Below are 17,598 nucleotides of genomic sequence, written 5' to 3' on the forward strand. Positions count from 1 at the left end.
AGTTTCACTGACGAAAATTCATAGAAGAAAAATAGTTGACGTCAAACGCGTGTTCTATGTCGTACGTCAATGTCACCGCCATGTTGTTAGTGGCATATGATACGTCATTTGTATTATGAACTGAAGCACTTTTCTAGGTTTTACAGCAAATTAAGCACTTCTTATATAATAACTAGCTTTTAGTATGTTACAAATTGTATATTGATTATGCTATGTCTACATATAATTGAGTGGTTTTTTATCTCATAGTTAGCGTTGATATATTAATCAGGGTCCTGTTATTAAACTAAAAAATAATACTTTAATTCGACACAATTTCCTTATCTCATGTGTTTTATCATTTTTAAATGCATTATATAGAAAACTTTCAAACATTTTGAATACTAAAATTAATATATCTTATTTATGCAAAAATAAATAAATAAGGATGATTAAAGTTGATCGTAAAGTTTATTTCATTGAAAAATAAAGCTGGGCAAGCTGGAAGCTTGCCACACACAAAATGGTGGATGCTTCAACTCTAACGGTACTGTGAAATTCCGTCAGAGTGAGACCTCGTCTTTCCTTCGAATTGATATCAGAGTGAGACCTCTTCTTTGCCCTGCGACAAGAGGACAGTCCCACCAACACACCTGAAGCCCAGCTTTTTGTTTTCACCGGCCAGCAGCGTCATGTTTGCGGTCAGAAACGCTGTCCGCCTCGGCTCCAGGTTATCCGTCCCCAGTGCGGCGCGGAGGGGATGTTCCGGTGCTGCTATCCAGGTGGATGACGTGGTGAACGGACTGACGGAGGAGCAGATACAGGTTAGCTAGCTGCTGCTAGCATCACAGGTTAACCTGGGGTGCAGACAGGAACAACAGCTGTAAAAAATTCACAATAATCATGTGGAAACGATGATTATTGTGCACCAAACGTGAGAGCTTTTTTCCACTCAGAAGATGTAGGTGGAAGGTCGTAACTGACATGGCGTGATGACGTAACATTAGCTAACTGGCATGGATACATAAACAAAACATAAATATTGGTGTTTATTGACTCGGGTAAGTTATGACTAAACACTTCCGTAAACATGAAAACACACCATTTCTGCAACAATCAGTTTTTATGGCTAAACTTTTGATTTAAAGCTAATTTACTGCGACAGTGACTGTTTGTAAACTTTCAGATTCATAAATCAATCTGTTTTTATTGTTAAGCTTCTGCAGCAGTTTCACTGGTATTTTATATAAGAACCGACAAATGGAGGAGGAGGTGGGTCTCATGTTGGCTGTTTGATTGGACAAAAGGTTCTTCCTCGTAATTTAATACCAGCATAACATTATGACCACCTGTTTCTCAGTGGGTTCATTTCCTCTTTGCTGATTCTATTGGATCCATTGGATTGGTGATGGTCCTGTTAGGTACTAGAAGTTCTCATATGGATCTGACGTGTTTTTCAGAACCTGCTTCTTGTATAAATACCAATGTATTGTCATGATGCCTCCCCCCCACATCATCTGTTGCATTGGGCTGCATCCACCAGATGAGGCCACCCATGAGCCTTTGTCCAGTTCGTCACAGATCCATCTGTGGGTCACTTTTATTTATTGTCCTCTGGGATTGCTGACGTATTTTGTCTTCGATCAGGAAGCTTAAACGATCAGTTCTGGGGTTCTTGAATCTGTCATAAATGTTAATAATGGAATAATAATGCAAGTTCACACTCTCAAAAACCAATAATCTTGGATTTTGTAACAAAAAAACACTTGAACTTAAAACTGTTACCCAGCAGGATGTTGCTAGACAACCAGAGTGAGTGAGTTAGTTGAAGCCATGAAGTTGAATTCAGTGAATTTATTGAATATTCTAGCAGATATATGTATTCTTATTGATCACGTGTTTTTAGATGCATATTATTGATTTATTGTCCATCTCTGCACATATATATATTTAAATACATACACACAAAAATAATGTTTTACAACATGAGAACCAATCATTTTATCTACAGTACTTTTTAAAGAAGTTTACACTTTTTAGAACATTTTTAATATAACGGTCTATCAAACATTTGATCCAAGTAGATATTATATTGACGACATTAATATTATGCATCTCTGTTTTTTTGTTGTGGTTTTTTCCACAGCTTCGGCACACCGTTCGTAAATTCTGTGCAGAGAAACTTGCACCTTATGCTGATGAGATTGACAAGAAAAATGAGTTCCCAGGAATGCGGGTGAGTTGAAACACACTCAGTGAATGATTTGCTTATAGATAACTCATACATTAGTGTTTAATTAAACATGGTTAATACCAAACCATTTGAGGATATGTCCAGTAAAAATAAACTCTGGGTAATGAAAGGAATGTTGTTGTTTTTTAACCAGGATTACTGGAAAGCAATGGGGGAGATGGGACTGCTGGGCATTACTGCTCCAGGTATAACTATGAAGCAAAAGTGTTTAGTTTGTTTTTTTTTTACAGGTTTATTTTCTAGCTTGAACCATGCAGTGCTGTGTAAGCATTTTCATTTCAAATGGAGAAAAACATGGAACAGTGATGAAACTTTTCAGATTTGACCAAACTACCAACAATGTACAGTATACAGAATAATCCAGACCAACATCAAAAGCTCTTAAGGCGTCACTTGTCTTTTTTAAGGTCGAAGTTTATGATTAAATTAAGAAAAATATAGCTTCCATGCTAGAGTTAAAAAATTACAACCACAAAAAAACACAAAGACTGTCTCACATTTGGTGGAAAATCTTTAGTATTAGCTATTTTTCCAGTGTTAAAATATACACTGAAAAAACACAAAATCTTACCTATCATGTTATTGGTCTAATTTCTTGTGCAAATATCTCAGTAAACTTGAAATAAGTCAAAACTAACTTTGTTTGAACCGTTCTGGAACATCGCTGCCATCTTTGTTTCTGTATCAACTCTGCTTAAGAATGGCGAGTGGCGCCCTCTGCTGGATGGCAGCCAAACTAAACACTAAAAGAGTAATTGGACTTTATTAATCGATTGGTACTAAATTTAATCTAATAAACCATTAATTGCTAATTAATTCCCCAATCTGAAACATTTAAGTGTGACTGAATGAATCTGTCGTTTGCTCCGGTCAGTGGAAGACGGGGGAACGGGATTGGGCTACCTGGACCACGTCATCGTGATGGAGGAAATGTCTCGGGTGTCTGCAGCCATCGCTCTCAGTTATGGCGCCCACTCCAACCTCTGCGTCAACCAGATGGTGCGTCACGCCAACCCGAAGCAGAAGGAGAAGTACATGCCAAAGGTCAGGGCTGCACTGTGTGAAAGAGGAAAATTATCATTTTAAAGCATGAAGTTGATTTTTTTCCATCTTATCTTGTTTTTGGTAGTTACTGACAGGTGAACACGTTGGAGCGCTGGCCATGAGCGAACCCAACGCTGGATCTGATGTTGTCTCCATGAAACTCAAAGCTGTCAAGAAAGGTAGTTATAAAGTTAGTAGTTATGAACAGAGTCGTTTGTCCTCTGACAAATTTCTTACATTTGAACTTTTTTGTTCAAAAGAATCTCTCAGATCTTCTTGTTAAATTTCCTTTTTGAATTATTTGGTCCACATTGTGCTTTTCTCTGTTTATTTGTACAGTTTTTGTTATTTTTTTCTTCTACAAAGTCAGAAAATGTGAGAAAAAACATAATGATCAGAAAAACTAAAAGTTTAGAATAATTAACTTTTTTCCATTTTCCAGGTATTAATGAAAAAAAAATTTTTTTTTACCATTTTCTTTTAATTATTATTAATTTTTAGGTTTTTAAACTAACCCTCTATCATAATACAGTGTTAGTTTAACATGTACATTTTACAAGGTTATCTATCACTTTTGTTTTTTTACACACAGTCATCAAATTAATGGCACTTTTATCACTTTAAACTTGAAATTGATTTTAAACACAAATAATTTGAAATGCACAACAATGCATTTAAGTGCTCTGAAATATTACTTTTTTGGTATTTTACGATTCATAAAAATTTTAAAAAATTTTCATTTGTTATAAGATTCTTATTTTAAAAACTGTTGGAAGAGATCTAGTATTAGTATATAATCATTTCTCTTTGTTTGTCAGAAATCAAAGCAGAAAGTTTAAATGTTTTGGTTTTATTACCTGAGATCTTCCTCCACTGCAGCACTTAAAACTTTGAGCTGCTTTTATTTCTTCTTTTCTGTGCAATTTTAAACAAAACATCTGAGGTTTCTGTTCTGTTTTTGATCCTCTGTGTTTCCTGCTTCTTAATTTTTTTTTCACCAGGTGACTATTACGTTCTAAATGGCAACAAGTTCTGGATCACAAACGGGCCGGACGCCGATGTCCTCATCGTGTACGCCAAGACCGACCCGGAGGCGCATCAGAAGGGAATCACGGCTTTTATTGTGGAAAAGGTGAGTCTTCATTTCCTGTCTGTGGGTCAGCTCTGTTCACGTTTTTGCCTGAAAATATCAGTAAATGTTTTTATTTTCCCCTCCTGAAGGGAATGCCAGGATTTTCCACTGCACAGAAACTGGACAAACTGGGAATGAGGGGATCCAACACCTGCGAACTGATCTTTGAAGACTGTAAAATCCCAGGTATGAAAAATTTTAAAGATTTTATTTCACTTTTAAATCACTGTAAGGCTGAATCATTGACATGTTACAAAAAACTAAAAGTCATTTTGAGCTGAATTTATGGTATTTATCTCCAAAACAATGAAATTTGCTTCTGTGTTTAAGTTAAAACAATCACATTTGTTTGTTTATGCTGCAAAAATACAAAAACTTATCAAGTATTTTTCTCTAGTTTATAATACAAGTTAAGCAAAAACTACTAATTTACAAGTAACTTTTAGCAAGTGAATTTTTCAGTCAGCAATTTTTGAATATTGATGAAAAAGTTGTTGCTCCACTGGATGATTATTTAACTTCTAATGTGGGGAAAATGTTGATAAAAGTAAAATAATCTCAGAACTATTTCATAAATATTAAGGAATAAACTCTGTTTTGTTGCCTGTAAGATAAGTTTGTCTTATTTTAAGTCTTTGCATTATAATGGTTTGCAACTAGACCAAAACAACTTTAATATTTGATTGTTTTTCTGTGAATTTGACCTGTTTGACAGAGAAGAACATTCTGGGTTCGCTGAATAAAGGAGTTTATGTGATGATGAGCGGCTTAGACCTGGAGAGGCTGGTGTTGGCTGCTGGACCTGTTGGGTAAGGTTCTTAAATAACAGATTTTATTCTTCAAGCTAACAATAGCTACATTAAAAGTCAGGAGATGTTTAAAGAACAATGGGAAGGGAAGAAGTTAGCAAAAAGAAAGCTAGCATGATGTGGTTGTGTATTAATCTTGGTCTCATTTTAAGGATTTGAGATTAAAATTAAATGTGATTGTTAGAGATTCTGTTAAATCTTGCTAAAACTCTGCTGTGAAGGTGTAAAAATAAACATAAAGGAAGTTGTGTGTTGGTGCTAAATCTTGTTTTTCAGCATAATGCAGTCTGTTCTGGATGCTGCTATCCCCTACTTGCATGTGAGAGAAGCATTTGGGCAGAAGATTGGGCACTTTCAGGTCTGACTGCTGATTTTCACTTGAACAAAACTCTCACCAGGTAACACATCTGGTAAAATGTAAACTTTTTCCACAGCTGATGCAGGGCAAGATGGCCGACATGTACACCAGACTGAGCTCCTGTCGGCAGTACCTCTACAACGTCGCCAGAGCTTGTGACAAAGGGCATTTCAGTGCAAAGGTCGAAACATTTAGCATTCTTTAATCCGTTTTCTTGTTTTAAAAAATCAACTTGGCTGTCTTCATATACTTAAAATCTATATTTACAAGGAACCTGTTCAGCATTTAAGTCAGACTTTTGTTTATTTCTCATGTTAAAGACCTGAATATTTGTATTTTCTCCTTGTTAACCCATTCTAATGCTAAGTTTGAGTTTTTTTACACGATTTAATCTGTAACATGTGGTAAAAATGTGGTTTGTGTGGGTTTTTTTTCCAGGATTGTGCTGGAGTGATTCTGTACTGCGCTGAAAATGCCACTCAGGTTGCCTTGGATGGCATTCAGTGTTTAGGTGAGTGAAAAAGTGCTAGTTTCATTGGCAAGACATTTTTCTACCGTTACAAGCTACTTTTTCATCAGTATTAAGGAATTATTTACTTAAATTAAGCTCCTATATTTTGCTAAAAAGTTCCTTGTAAGTTAATTTTGACTTTTTTCAAGTGTAATAAGGAATTTGCACTAAAAATGAGACCAAAAATACTTGGTAAGATTTTGTTTTTGGAGTGTTTAGCACATATTTTGGTTTTCCCGCGTATTTTAAAGGCAGAGTAATCTTAGTGTCTAACAAGTATTTTTCCTCTAAAGTCTACTTGTTAAGTTTGGGTTTTGCAGTGTTGTTGTTTTTTCTGAATAAGTTGTCTGGTTTGGTTCCCTCAGGAGGGAACGGCTACATCAACGACTATCCGGTGGGGAGATTCCTGCGAGACGCGAAGCTGTACGAAATCGGGGCGGGAACCAGCGAAGTCCGGCGACTCATCATCGGCCGAGCGTTCAACTCCATGTTCAGATAGACGTCACTCGGTTTGTTGTTTGCATCGTTTCTCACACCCAGGACCTTACTGGATGAGTTGTTGTTTCCATTCAGACGATAAGCTGATAAATGAACAAATTACATATTGATCCTCGCCGAGCGGCCTTGAAGTTTTGCTGTGCTAGCTGCCTGTTAGCTGGAGGTAGATGACGATAATGTAATGAACAGATTCCTGTGTTTCAAGCTTAAACAACAGTTTGGATAAAATCATCTTCAACAGATTATCGATTCTGTTACTGAATATTTTTCCGTAAACAAAACGCTGTCAAACATCTTTTACTTTTTTTTTCTGTGAAAATTTTGTCTCTTTCTGATTGTAGGTGTCATCATTATGTAGCAGTGTATGAACTATACCACGTTTGCAATAAATCAATAAGTTTCTAACTTTTGTTTGTGTAAAGCTGCAACAGATTCATTCATTTTGGGCCAAATTAAAATAATTTTCTGAAAATATTGATTCATTTACAAACTGTTAAAATATTAACAAATAGCTGTCAATAAGTATCTCTTAAAATTTAATAAAATTGATCAATCAAAATTATGGATTTTGTAAGAAATGATATTTACTCTTAAATATGATACTAAATGTGACATTTTGACATTGAGGCTGAGGTAGCAGAAGTAAGACATTCTGCCTCCTGCAGGTGGGAAGTAGCATTACATAAACAATATTTGTCACTATTATGGGAAATTTGCAATAAACTCAATTATGCATTAGCACCAAAAACTGCAGGGACTGATAGATGTAGCAATATATGGATAAAAACTTCGATCTGAAGGTTATACTACTATTTAACCAAACCACTGTTTTATTTATGCGTAGAATAATCTCTAATTGAGGAGTTTTGAGTTTGTACTGAGATATTTGCGCCAGAAAATACTTGGTAAGAGTTTGTTTTTGCAGAGTAATCATTTTTAAAAGTGAAATTTGAAAGGAAAGAATCATAAACGATAAAAAAAAGAAAAAAAAATCTGTAACCATTTCCTTCCCATTTGGATGTTATTTAGATTATTTCACTTAAAATTTAGAAAAAATGTCTTGTTATAAGTGAAATAATCAGCCAGTGGAACTAAAAGAAATTACACATGTAAAACAAACTCATATATCTTGACAATATACTTTTAATTTAGTTTTATCTTGTTTCAAGTGTACTAAGTGCTAGACAAAAAATACTTGGTAAGATTTTGTGTTTTTGCAGTGTAAAATGTAATTCTAGACAAGTTATCAAGTTTTATTTGATTTTAAATACATCTTGACCTCAATGTGGTCAATACTGGATTGTTTTATGAGCTTAACCTTAAATTTCACGTACATAAAAGTCAATCATAACGGCTGAGTGGAATGGGAAAATATATTTGTTCTTGAGATTCCCCCGATAATAGTAATAATAAAAATAAAACACGTTAAAAGAGTTTCAAACAGGCATTAAAGTAGTTTCTGTCATCAGCTGTGTTTTGGCACTGCTCAGTTTTCTGTGATGGAAAACGAAAAGTTTGACCTTTATGTTTAATCCTAACCCCAGAAATGACAGAGTGAAGTTTTGGTTCTGATTAAAGGAAAGGCTGACTCTGGAGCGCAAAAGCCTCTCAGCACTGGAAACAAAAAGTAATAAGAATGCGCTCATGACGCCTCAGTGAGTGCTGAACACTCGGCCTCTTGTTTGCAGACAAGAGAGGAGACAGCAGTCCAGACAATGGTGGAACCATCCCAGCACATTTGAATAATACATGGAAACCCAACAAATGAGGTTCAGATGGTAAAATCACTGAAAAGTTGCAGTTGGCAGAGCGAGTTAAAATGATTGAAGGTTTTTCTGCTGTGTTTTCATGCAGCTTAAAAAGTTTCCAAGCTGCAAACGATAACATCAGCAGCTTCAACATGGAGACACGACATAATGGGCTATGTTCACACTGCAGCCTGAAGTGACCCAACTCCGACTGTGTTTGTCCTGGTCGTTCACGCTTACAAATACATGCGACCCGCATGTGAACAGGTCATGAAAATGTCCCTCATGCGCAGTAGAGGGCGCAATGACGTCACACAGAGCGTGCTCAGTGTTTGCGGAAAGTAAACATGGATGCTAACGGCGTAGCACAGCTTGCGATTTTGAAGTTGATATCCGACCGAAGCACATTAACAACTTAATCCTCCTTACCGCCATTATTGTGATTCTTTCTGCTTCTGTGGCGCACAACTACGGAGCCCCCCAGGGAACATGGGGATTTTTTTCTTTTGCGTTCCCTCGCAATACTTTTGTTTTGCGAGGAGGTTAATATCACTCCGCCGTTGCTAGGTGACGACCGTTGCGTCTCTTTTGCTAACGGCTTTGTAGCGATACCGCTAACTGAGTTACTTTCTAACAGTTATTAAATAAAAATAAAAAATTAAAAATGTTATTTTAATGTTTTTTAAAACTAAAGATAATTCAGACAATATGGACAGATTGACCAAACGAGATCAAAATCTCGTTTGGTTGTTTGCCACCGCTACACTTGCACGTATCAGGACGCAGAATAGTGACGTCTGTCGAGTATCTATGACGTTCAGGACCGGACCGTTAGGATTCAGAAACAATCTGATATGTATCGGATGTCCAAGTGGCCTGTGTTGTTCAGACCTTCACAAAGAGAAGGTCAGACACAGGTCGCATTAAGACAAAAACATCTGAAACATCTGAATTGGGTCGCTTGGCAGTAGTGTGAACGCAGCCTTAGACTTCCTGCTTCTCATGAATTTCCTGTTCAGGACTCCTGTAGTTTAAACTACAGCTGAAACAATTAATCAGATTAATCGATTTTTTTAAAATAATCGTCAATTAATTTAATTAACCTGAGCACAGAGACTCTAAAAATGAAGCTATTTTATGACATTCAGAGCAGTAATTAAGGGAAAAAAAGTAAACATTTACATTTAAGATAAAAAGAAAAAATGTAAATCTGTTAACTCCTCAAGTTGCAGTTTTAGCTTCAATTGGTTCAAATTATGTTTAAAAAAAAACTTTTATTAAGCATCTTTTGCTTCCAATTATTGATTTGCTCATCAAAAATAATCAGAGAACTGATTTTCACATATTGATGTTAGAAGTATTTTTTAGCTGCAAATGATCACTAAAGGAATACTTTGTTACTGCTGTTTATAAAAAAAATTGTTATTAAAGACTTAAGTGTTGTTCTAATTTCAAAGCATAACAGCAGACGAGTGCATTGAGGATTTTATGATCACTGTCTAACATGATATTTTCAAAAATGTGGAGTGTTTTAGTCAATTTTCTAGTACAAATATCTTGAAATTAGACAAAAAAACGTTAAAGTAACTCTTTAGCAACATATAGACGCTTGTTTTAAGTAAATAATTCCTTAATATTGCATTTAAGAAGATATGGTACTGCCAAATTATTTCACTTATGACATAGTAAATGTCTTACTGTTAAAAACTTTTAAAAATTTAATATTAAGAAATTATTGTCAGAAAACAACCTCTCCTATGTTGCTAAAAATTACTTGTAAATTATTTTGTCTTACTTATAATGAAATAAGAAGTTTGCATTAAAGCTAGACAAAAAAAAAGTATTGATTTATTGATTTCAGGGTATTTTCACCAGGGGTTTCAATAAGTCTGGAGGGGCTTGTGTTGCAGCTGAGCCCTCTAAAAAAATCTATAAAATGATCAAACTCCTAAAATGTAACTTCTTTTTAAAAGAAGGATGCAGTTTCTTGTGTTTCAAATTTATCCGTTCACATTTGTTTTAAAATATATTTCTATGTAGAAAAAGAAGATGATATTGTCCATTTTGGCTTTGGTTTTTTTCTGCATCATTTGATTTGTTATTTTTGCCCACTGATCATCGAATATTACCAAAAGGTTGCTTTAAATGTGGCACTTTGCAGGACTAAACAGGTATTTAAATGGTTTTAAGTTCTGCTGTCACTTCCTGTTTCCTCCCTGCTTGATAAACATCCACAATGCAACCTGCTATCGCAATGAAGAGACTGAGAAAAGTAACAAAATAAAATAAAAACAATTTACAGATGCATAATAAAATGTTTTCAAAACACATTGTGTTCTAGGTCATAAGAAAATAGCATTATTATTGTTTGGGGCAGAAAATTATGAGAAAATATTGAGAAATGATCCAATATTTGTGTTATTTAATATTCAGACTTTCAGTATATTTTAATTATTTATAATTTATCTTGATAAATTCCACATGATAATAAGATTTTGATTCATTGTTGACACAATAAATGCAATAAATGCAAACCTAAAATTGTTCATTTTGTCTGAATTATTTGTATTTTTTTCCTCACTAGTGTTTGTTGTTGTTTTGGCCATATTGAAACTGGTTTACTTCATAATTGCTATTGGAAACACTATTAGCTTCAGAGGAGACACGTGATCAACAACCGGGCCACTGGCGTAAACCACGAAGAAGACGAACAGGAAATGTTGGGAGGATGATGGCAAAGAAGCATATTTTTTAATTAGTTGATTAAAATGAAACATGTTTTATTTTAATTGTGTTTCTTTGTTAATGGAAACATTGCAATTTCAAAATTGTGGGGGTTTTCTTTGTTTTTGTTTCTTTACATTAGTGGAATATGTATTTATTTGTTTTAGGAATAAACCCTGGAGATAAAAAAAAAAATAGCAACACCAATACAAACCGCAATAAGTAAATTTAAAATATAATACAATACATATATCCACAAATAAGTTGTTTTCCTGCTTTTACCATGAAATATTATGATAAATCTGGCTCTAGCGTTATGAAAAACTGGATTATGGATTTCCATTTTCCAATAAATTTGACATTTTGAGATAAATTCCTGAAATAAATCAACTTTTTAATGAGCAGTTTAGTTTTCTGGAGCCCTCCGGTCTTCCTGCAGAGGTGAAACGCTGAGTTCCTGCTGTCACATTTACCTCCAGTGTCAGAATAAAAGGCTCTTAAAGACGTAATAATGTGCAGCAGCCATCTGTCAGCCCAGCGGGCCGCTGCTGTGGCTGCTGGGGGACGTGAGCCTCTGAGCTGCGGCGTGGCCCTTTAAGGAGCTCCATGTTTTCGCTTCATGATGCGTCAACATAAAAAGCGGACGATGCTGTTATGTAAAACATGCCAAAGTCAGCCGGAGTTTACGGGGTCTGAGTTCAGGGCCTCGGCTGCTTTCTAAACTCCTCTGCTCCAGCGTGAAGCGTCACGGGTGGATTTATTGGTATTTTCCCCCGTTCCTCGCAGCGTGGAGTTTGCAGCGGATGAAGGGAACCAAACAGCCTGTTCAGCTCAACATGAGTCTCCCTCGGCTCGGTTTTCCTCCTTCGTTTGCGGGGAGCTCAAACACCTGACGCACCTCCGTCCGCTTCCTCTGGAGCCCACCGTGGGTCTGCTTTTAAAGGATCAATCCGCTCTTTTCCTGCGCGTTCCGGTGAGTAAACAACAACAGCAGCAGCAGCAGCAACTCTTTATCTGTAAAACTGAAAGTGTAGAGCAGGACAGGAGCGACGATCGAGCGTCCAGACCGCTGGAATCACAAGAATCGTTGCAAACAACGCGAATCCGTCAGTATTGGTCGGTTCGGGTCCAACTTTCAGGTTTGTCGCCTGATCGGGGCCAGAGCCTCGGCTGATCCTCCGGCTCATGATCGCTGAAAATGCCCCTCCACTCCAGCAGCTTCAGCCCGAGAGCTTCTGTCCGACAAACCGAGAATATTCACGGTTTAAATCCACGTTTGTTTCGTTTTCGGACGCAAGTTGAATCGCTTGAAGTAAAAGAAAACTTATCTTCCCAGTAGGATATGGGAGATTATTGTAAGCCAATAATTCCTTAATATCTAGTCATAGTTTCATTGGCGGATTATTTCACTTATGAGTACAAGTGTACTAAGAAATTTACAGTGGAAACGACCAAATTACTTGGTAAGATATTGTGTTTTTGCAGTGTTTTTAATATTTAGTGGTTCATATCCTTGCATCTCGGGCAGTTTTGGTTAATTTCTAAACTTTTTCCGTCCTAAATGGCACTTTTCAGCTTCACTTTGTGACTGGTTTCTAAATTAAAGGATACCAACGTGTGCTTGTATTTTTAGTTAAAAAAAAAACAGAAGGTAGATTTTTTTGTGTGTTTTCATTTTGTTTCCCAGTCGAGGGACATTAGGCAGGTAATGTTCATAATGTTGATCAGAGAGACAGCCTGGGGGAAGAAACTGTCTCCAACTGCTGGTTTTCACTCGATAGCTCCAACGCAAAGGTAAACATTGGAACAGTTTGTGTTCAGCATGTGTGTGGTCTGCAGAGATGTTAGCTATTTCTACAAGGAATAAAGGAAAATTTGCCATTTGGAAACACTTTGGCTCTATGTATGGCATTTGACTTTTAACACTTAATAGAAAATCTGTTTATGACACATATTGCTCTAATTTTAGAGCAATATGTTGTATGGTCTTATTTTTAATCCTAATAACACCATACAACAGAAGTTTTCTATTGTAATTTTTATTTTTGTACACCTATATGCGACCTTTTACTCAGCAAAACAGAAAAATAACACTTAAAATGTCTAAAATCTTCTAATTTTATATAAAAGCTAGCAGGTTTTTGGGATTCATTTGCAAAACTACAGCAGATTAATAGTGGAAAATCTGAAATAGATCTCGATTTAGAGTCTGAATCTTAACCACAAAACAGCAACGTTAAAACATGCTGCATGACTGAGTTTTTTGGCTTAATGTTCCAGTTTCTGTGGGTCAGTCAGCAGGCTGGCCTCCAGCTTCCTCGTGCGGTTAGCTTGAAGTGATAAAGTTAGCAGAGATGCTAAACTCCACGTGTTGTTTTTGTGCTTTTTATGATTTGTGGCCGTATAATTGCTTAGGATTTGAATTGAGTTTTGTTTGGGTGTCAATGCTTGATGGAGACTTTCTGACCAGAAACATTGTTGGAAAGCTAAATAGTATTGTTTTTTGTTTTAGTCTTTATTGAGAGGAGTCAACACTTTCGGGATGAGTCTGAATGATTCTTTGTACCATTTCAAAAGGAAACCATTTATTCATTTAGATCTGAGAATGAAAGAAACAACACTGTGGTTGTTTCTTTCATTCTCTTATTTTTATCTTTGTTGAGGATAATTGAACGTTCTATAACCTTTATTTTTGGAGCACAACCGATTACTTTTGTCTTTTCAGCGTAGTGGTGGATGAAATGTTTATTCATACAGCAGCCAAATGAGACCAAAATCTGTTTTCCCCCCTTTTTAACTCGTATCTAACTTTTTCATTTCAGTCTGAACAGCCTGATTCCAATCTTTTCAACTGCTAAAAAAAATCAAATTTTTTGCACTTCCATATCTCCATACTTAATGGGAGATTTTATATCATCTGCAGTCTGAACGGTTATGCTGCATTTTATCATATTTGGATCATAATTCTGCACAGGAAGAAACCAGACATGATAAATGTGAACGTAAACAATGGCTGAAAATTATTACTATTAAATTAAGTGACAAATCTGCGTCACTGAAGCGTTTCACATCACAGTCTCTCCACTTCTGGTTCTGTCTGCGCATCCAAACAGACTTCTCTACAGAAGATTGTTGCTATTAGTACAATAGTACTAACAGCTTTATTTTTATTAGTTTACAATCTTTGTGACAATATTGTTGGTTCCTATTGCTGAATAACTGAAACTGATCCGTAAACGGCTCCTGTAATTATTACTTCTGCAAATAATGCGTCTTCTTCTGCGCTGGTGTCGTAAACCACAAGTTTTATTGTGATTGCATCATTTAGCAGCGTGAATGGCCACATCCACACACACAAAAAAATCATATTTTATTGTATTAAAGGTGTACTGATATACTTGCATGTTAAACTAGCCTAAAAATACTTGGTAACATTTTGTATTTTTGCAGTGAAGAGAAACAGAAGAAAGTAAATATAATAATTTCGAGAGCAAAATGAAGCAGAAACTCTTTCAACATTTGACTCATTGTTAAAGCAAACACTGATCCTGAGTACAAAGATATTTAATGCTCATTAAATGTAATCATATTAAATTTAAATTTTGTGAAAACTTAAATTTTCAATTTAGTACACGTTCTTGTGACAGAGGGATTGACGTTCAGCAACAAACTGTCTTTTACTCATCAAATCAAGTTATTCCATAACTTGCCATTATTTTGTATTGTGACTAGTTTTATAGCAGTTTTAAATAACTATTGCAGTATGATAATTTACCCAATAAATTATTGCGATAAATGATAATATTGCTGTTTTGAGAGCATGTTTCAGGAAGATATTCATATTGCTAATTGAGAAGTTTGCCCTCTCAATTTCACACAAAATCTCTACAGTAGAACTGGAAGATATTTTAAATATCCAAAATAAAACACAACAACCAAAAACAAAACTGAAACCATAAGTAAAATGGATTTTGATGTCTCTGTAAACAAAATTGCCCTTCAAAAAATATTAATCATCAGAAGGGAAAATTGCCTAAAATGGTAAAAGTTGACTCAGAAAACCAGCAGCTAGTGTATTATTTTTAATATATTTGTAAATAATATCTTGTTATTCCTGCAGAATGTGTCAAAAGTGGTCAGTTTTTGAACTGTTTCATGACCTTCAGTGGGAATCCTGACCCAAAGCCCTCATTTAAGGTTTGAAATGTATAAATAAAATACTGGAGTTGACCTTTTCTCTCATAATAACAATGATTCCATCAGTTTCTCGCAGCACCTTCCTGCATATTTTAGGCATTTCCCTGCTGCTGCACACCTGGGTTAAATGAAAATGTGATTAATCAGCTTCTGCAAAAATTTCAGGAATGCTAAGAAGTAAATGCAGTCATATGAATCAGTTGTGTTGGAGTCCAGACTCATTAAAAACATGCAGGACAGCGGTTTCTGAGGACCAGGGTTGGTCCACTGTATTAAAGAATATTCACTGAACTCTGATCCAGAACCACACTGCATTCTGGGAAATGTAGGCTGAGAAACGGCTTTAACCGCTCAACCCACAGACATAATAAAAAAATAGGCTCCGCATTGACTGCTGGGAGGCAGGAAACACGGTGGCCATCTTGGAGCGGTCGTCAATCCTACTTGGCTAAATCAGAACAGCAGACGATGTCTCAGCACTGCTGCATATTTTTGTTCAAAATGATGAACTATTCACGTGAGAGCTCGGGACATAACTCTCCAATACTAAGATGATGTTGTTGATATTTTGCAATAGCTATAGGGCTTGGCGTAATACTGGAGTTCAGTTCCCGCTACGAATGCTAACAGATTTATTTAGGAAACCTTCAAACCAAAAATGGGAGATCTGGGAGGTATCTTGCTCCAGCGAGAGGCGGAGTTCACCCTGGACAGGTCGCCAGCAACACAGAGACAGACAGCTGAAAAACAACCAGGCATACACACATCCACACCTAAGGATGGGTTTAGAGAAATCAATTAACCTAACACTCATACTTTTGGACTTTGGGGGGAAGCCGGAGTACCCGGAGAGAACCCACACAAGCATGGGGAGAACATGCAATATTGGTGCAAAAAGACTCGGCACGAAGCCCCGGAGGTCAGCCGGAGTCCAACAGGACTCCATACGAAGCCCTGGAGGTCAGCCGGAGTCCAACGGGACTCCATACGAAGCCCCGGAGGTCAGCCGGAGTCCAACGGGACTCCATACGAAGCCCCGGAGGTCAGCCGGAGTCCAACGGGACTCGGCACGAAGCCCCGGAGGTCAGCCGGAGTCCAACGGGACTCCATACGAAGCCCCGGAGGTCAGCCGGAGTCCAACGGGACTCCATACGAAGCCCCGGAGGTCAGCCGGAGTCCAACGGGACTCCATACGAAGCCCCGGAGGTCAGCCGGAGTCCAACGGGACTCCATACGAAGCCCGGAGGTCAGCCGGAGTCCAACGGGACTCCATACGAAGCCCGGAGGTCAGCCGGAGTCCAACGGGACTCCATACGAAGCCCCGGAGGTCAGCCGGAGTCCAACGGGACTCCATACGAAGCCCCAGAGGTCAACCGGAGAGTGTCTGATGACCTGGCGACAAATGGGACTAGAGTCTGATGGTCTGGGAACTCGAGGCCTCAAGTTCCCATGGCACCGCAGTCCTGCGGGCCGCAAGCTCTCCTGCCAACATCTTCCACCATCAGCCCCTAAGTGTCAAGCTCCCTTGACACTGCAGTCCTTTTGTTGTAAAGCTTTTCTGAAGGATTCAGTTATCATGACACTTTTTAAATCACAGTTTAACCCAGTATCTCAGAGTACCATTGTCATACATTTCTTATATGTCTTCCAGATACCTCCCACCACACGTGCAATTACTGATGGCTGGTCTGAAAGCGACTGGCTGTCTTCGTGGGTTCCTCGTTAGGTGGCTGCTGGTTCTGCTCTTCTACTCTGTCTCTCATGTTTGTTCTCCTTTTTCTCTTCCGAGACATCTCTGATACTTTGCAGCTTCAGGGCGGTGTTTCCAGTTCAAAGGCGGTGTTCATTTCCTCTAAAGCACTGGTTATCTCCTCCAGGGTCTCGCTTTTCACCTGCAGGTTGGTGCTATATTTCATCCAGGCATCGATGTCCAGCTTCAGGTTGGTGTTTTCCTCCTCCAGGGAGCTTTTTCCCTCCTCCAACGCAGTGATTTTCTGCCCCGGGTGGTGACTTCCTGCCTGAGGATGGCTCTCATTTCCTCCAAGGCAGTGCATTTCCTCCTCAAGATGGTTCTTTTCTCCTCCAAGTTGGTTATTTTCTTCTCCAGTGGTGCTTCTCAGTTTCAGGGTGGTGTTTTCTTCCTCCAAGACGGTTTTATTCTGCCCCAGGGTGTTTTTCCTGTCTGAGGATGTTGTTTATTTGTGCCAAGCCAGTGGTTTTCTGCTCCAGGGCACGTTTTTTATGCTCCAAGGCATTGTTCATCTCCTCCAAGTCAGTTCTTTCCTGCTCCAGCATGGTGCTTTTCAGCGTCAGGGCGGTGTTTTCCTCCTCCAAGGCGGTCTTT

General features: G+C 37.6%; 2 protein-coding genes across 2 annotated transcripts in view; both read left to right on the forward strand.

Annotated features, from left to right (window-relative positions):
• Nucleotides 1–513: 513 nt before the first annotated feature.
• On the forward strand, nt 514–6,994 carry ivd (isovaleryl-CoA dehydrogenase). The gene is made up of 12 exons (XM_055053460.1): nt 514–803; nt 2,126–2,215; nt 2,367–2,418; nt 3,108–3,277; nt 3,363–3,456; nt 4,279–4,409; nt 4,499–4,595; nt 5,125–5,218; nt 5,495–5,576; nt 5,653–5,757; nt 6,015–6,087; nt 6,453–6,994. Exons 1-12 carry the CDS (start codon nt 672–674, stop codon nt 6,584–6,586), a joined length of 1,254 nt encoding a protein of 417 aa, XP_054909435.1. The 5' UTR covers nt 514–671; the 3' UTR covers nt 6,587–6,994.
• A 4,702-nt stretch (nt 6,995–11,696) lies between these two features.
• Nucleotides 11,697–17,598, forward strand: part of bahd1 (bromo adjacent homology domain containing 1) — a 31,066-nt gene continuing 25,164 nt past the window's right edge. Inside the window, exon 1 of the mRNA XM_055053346.1 lies at nt 11,697–12,030. The gene's annotated coding sequence lies outside the window, so the exon portion shown is untranslated. The remainder of the gene's footprint in view (nt 12,031–17,598) is intronic.

Source organism: Poeciliopsis prolifica, unplaced genomic scaffold (genome assembly GCF_027474105.1).
Source record: "Poeciliopsis prolifica strain line A6 unplaced genomic scaffold, Auburn_PproV2 SCAFFOLD037, whole genome shotgun sequence".
NCBI lineage: Eukaryota > Metazoa > Chordata > Actinopteri > Cyprinodontiformes > Poeciliidae > Poeciliopsis > Poeciliopsis prolifica.

What these genes read in the sequence shown, in the direction of transcription:
- ivd (XM_055053460.1), top strand. Translation starts at nt 672, where the DNA reads ATGTTTGCGGTCAGAAACGCTGTCCGCCTCGGCTCCAGGTTATCCGTC. An exon ending in GCTGGGCATTACTGCTCCAG is followed by an intron (nt 2,419 to 3,107) that starts GTATAACTATGA and finishes TGCTCCGGTCAG; the next exon opens with TGGAAGACGGGGGAACGGGA. An exon ending in AAGGGCATTTCAGTGCAAAG is followed by an intron (nt 5,758 to 6,014) that starts GTCGAAACATTT and finishes TTTTTTTTCCAG; the next exon opens with GATTGTGCTGGAGTGATTCT.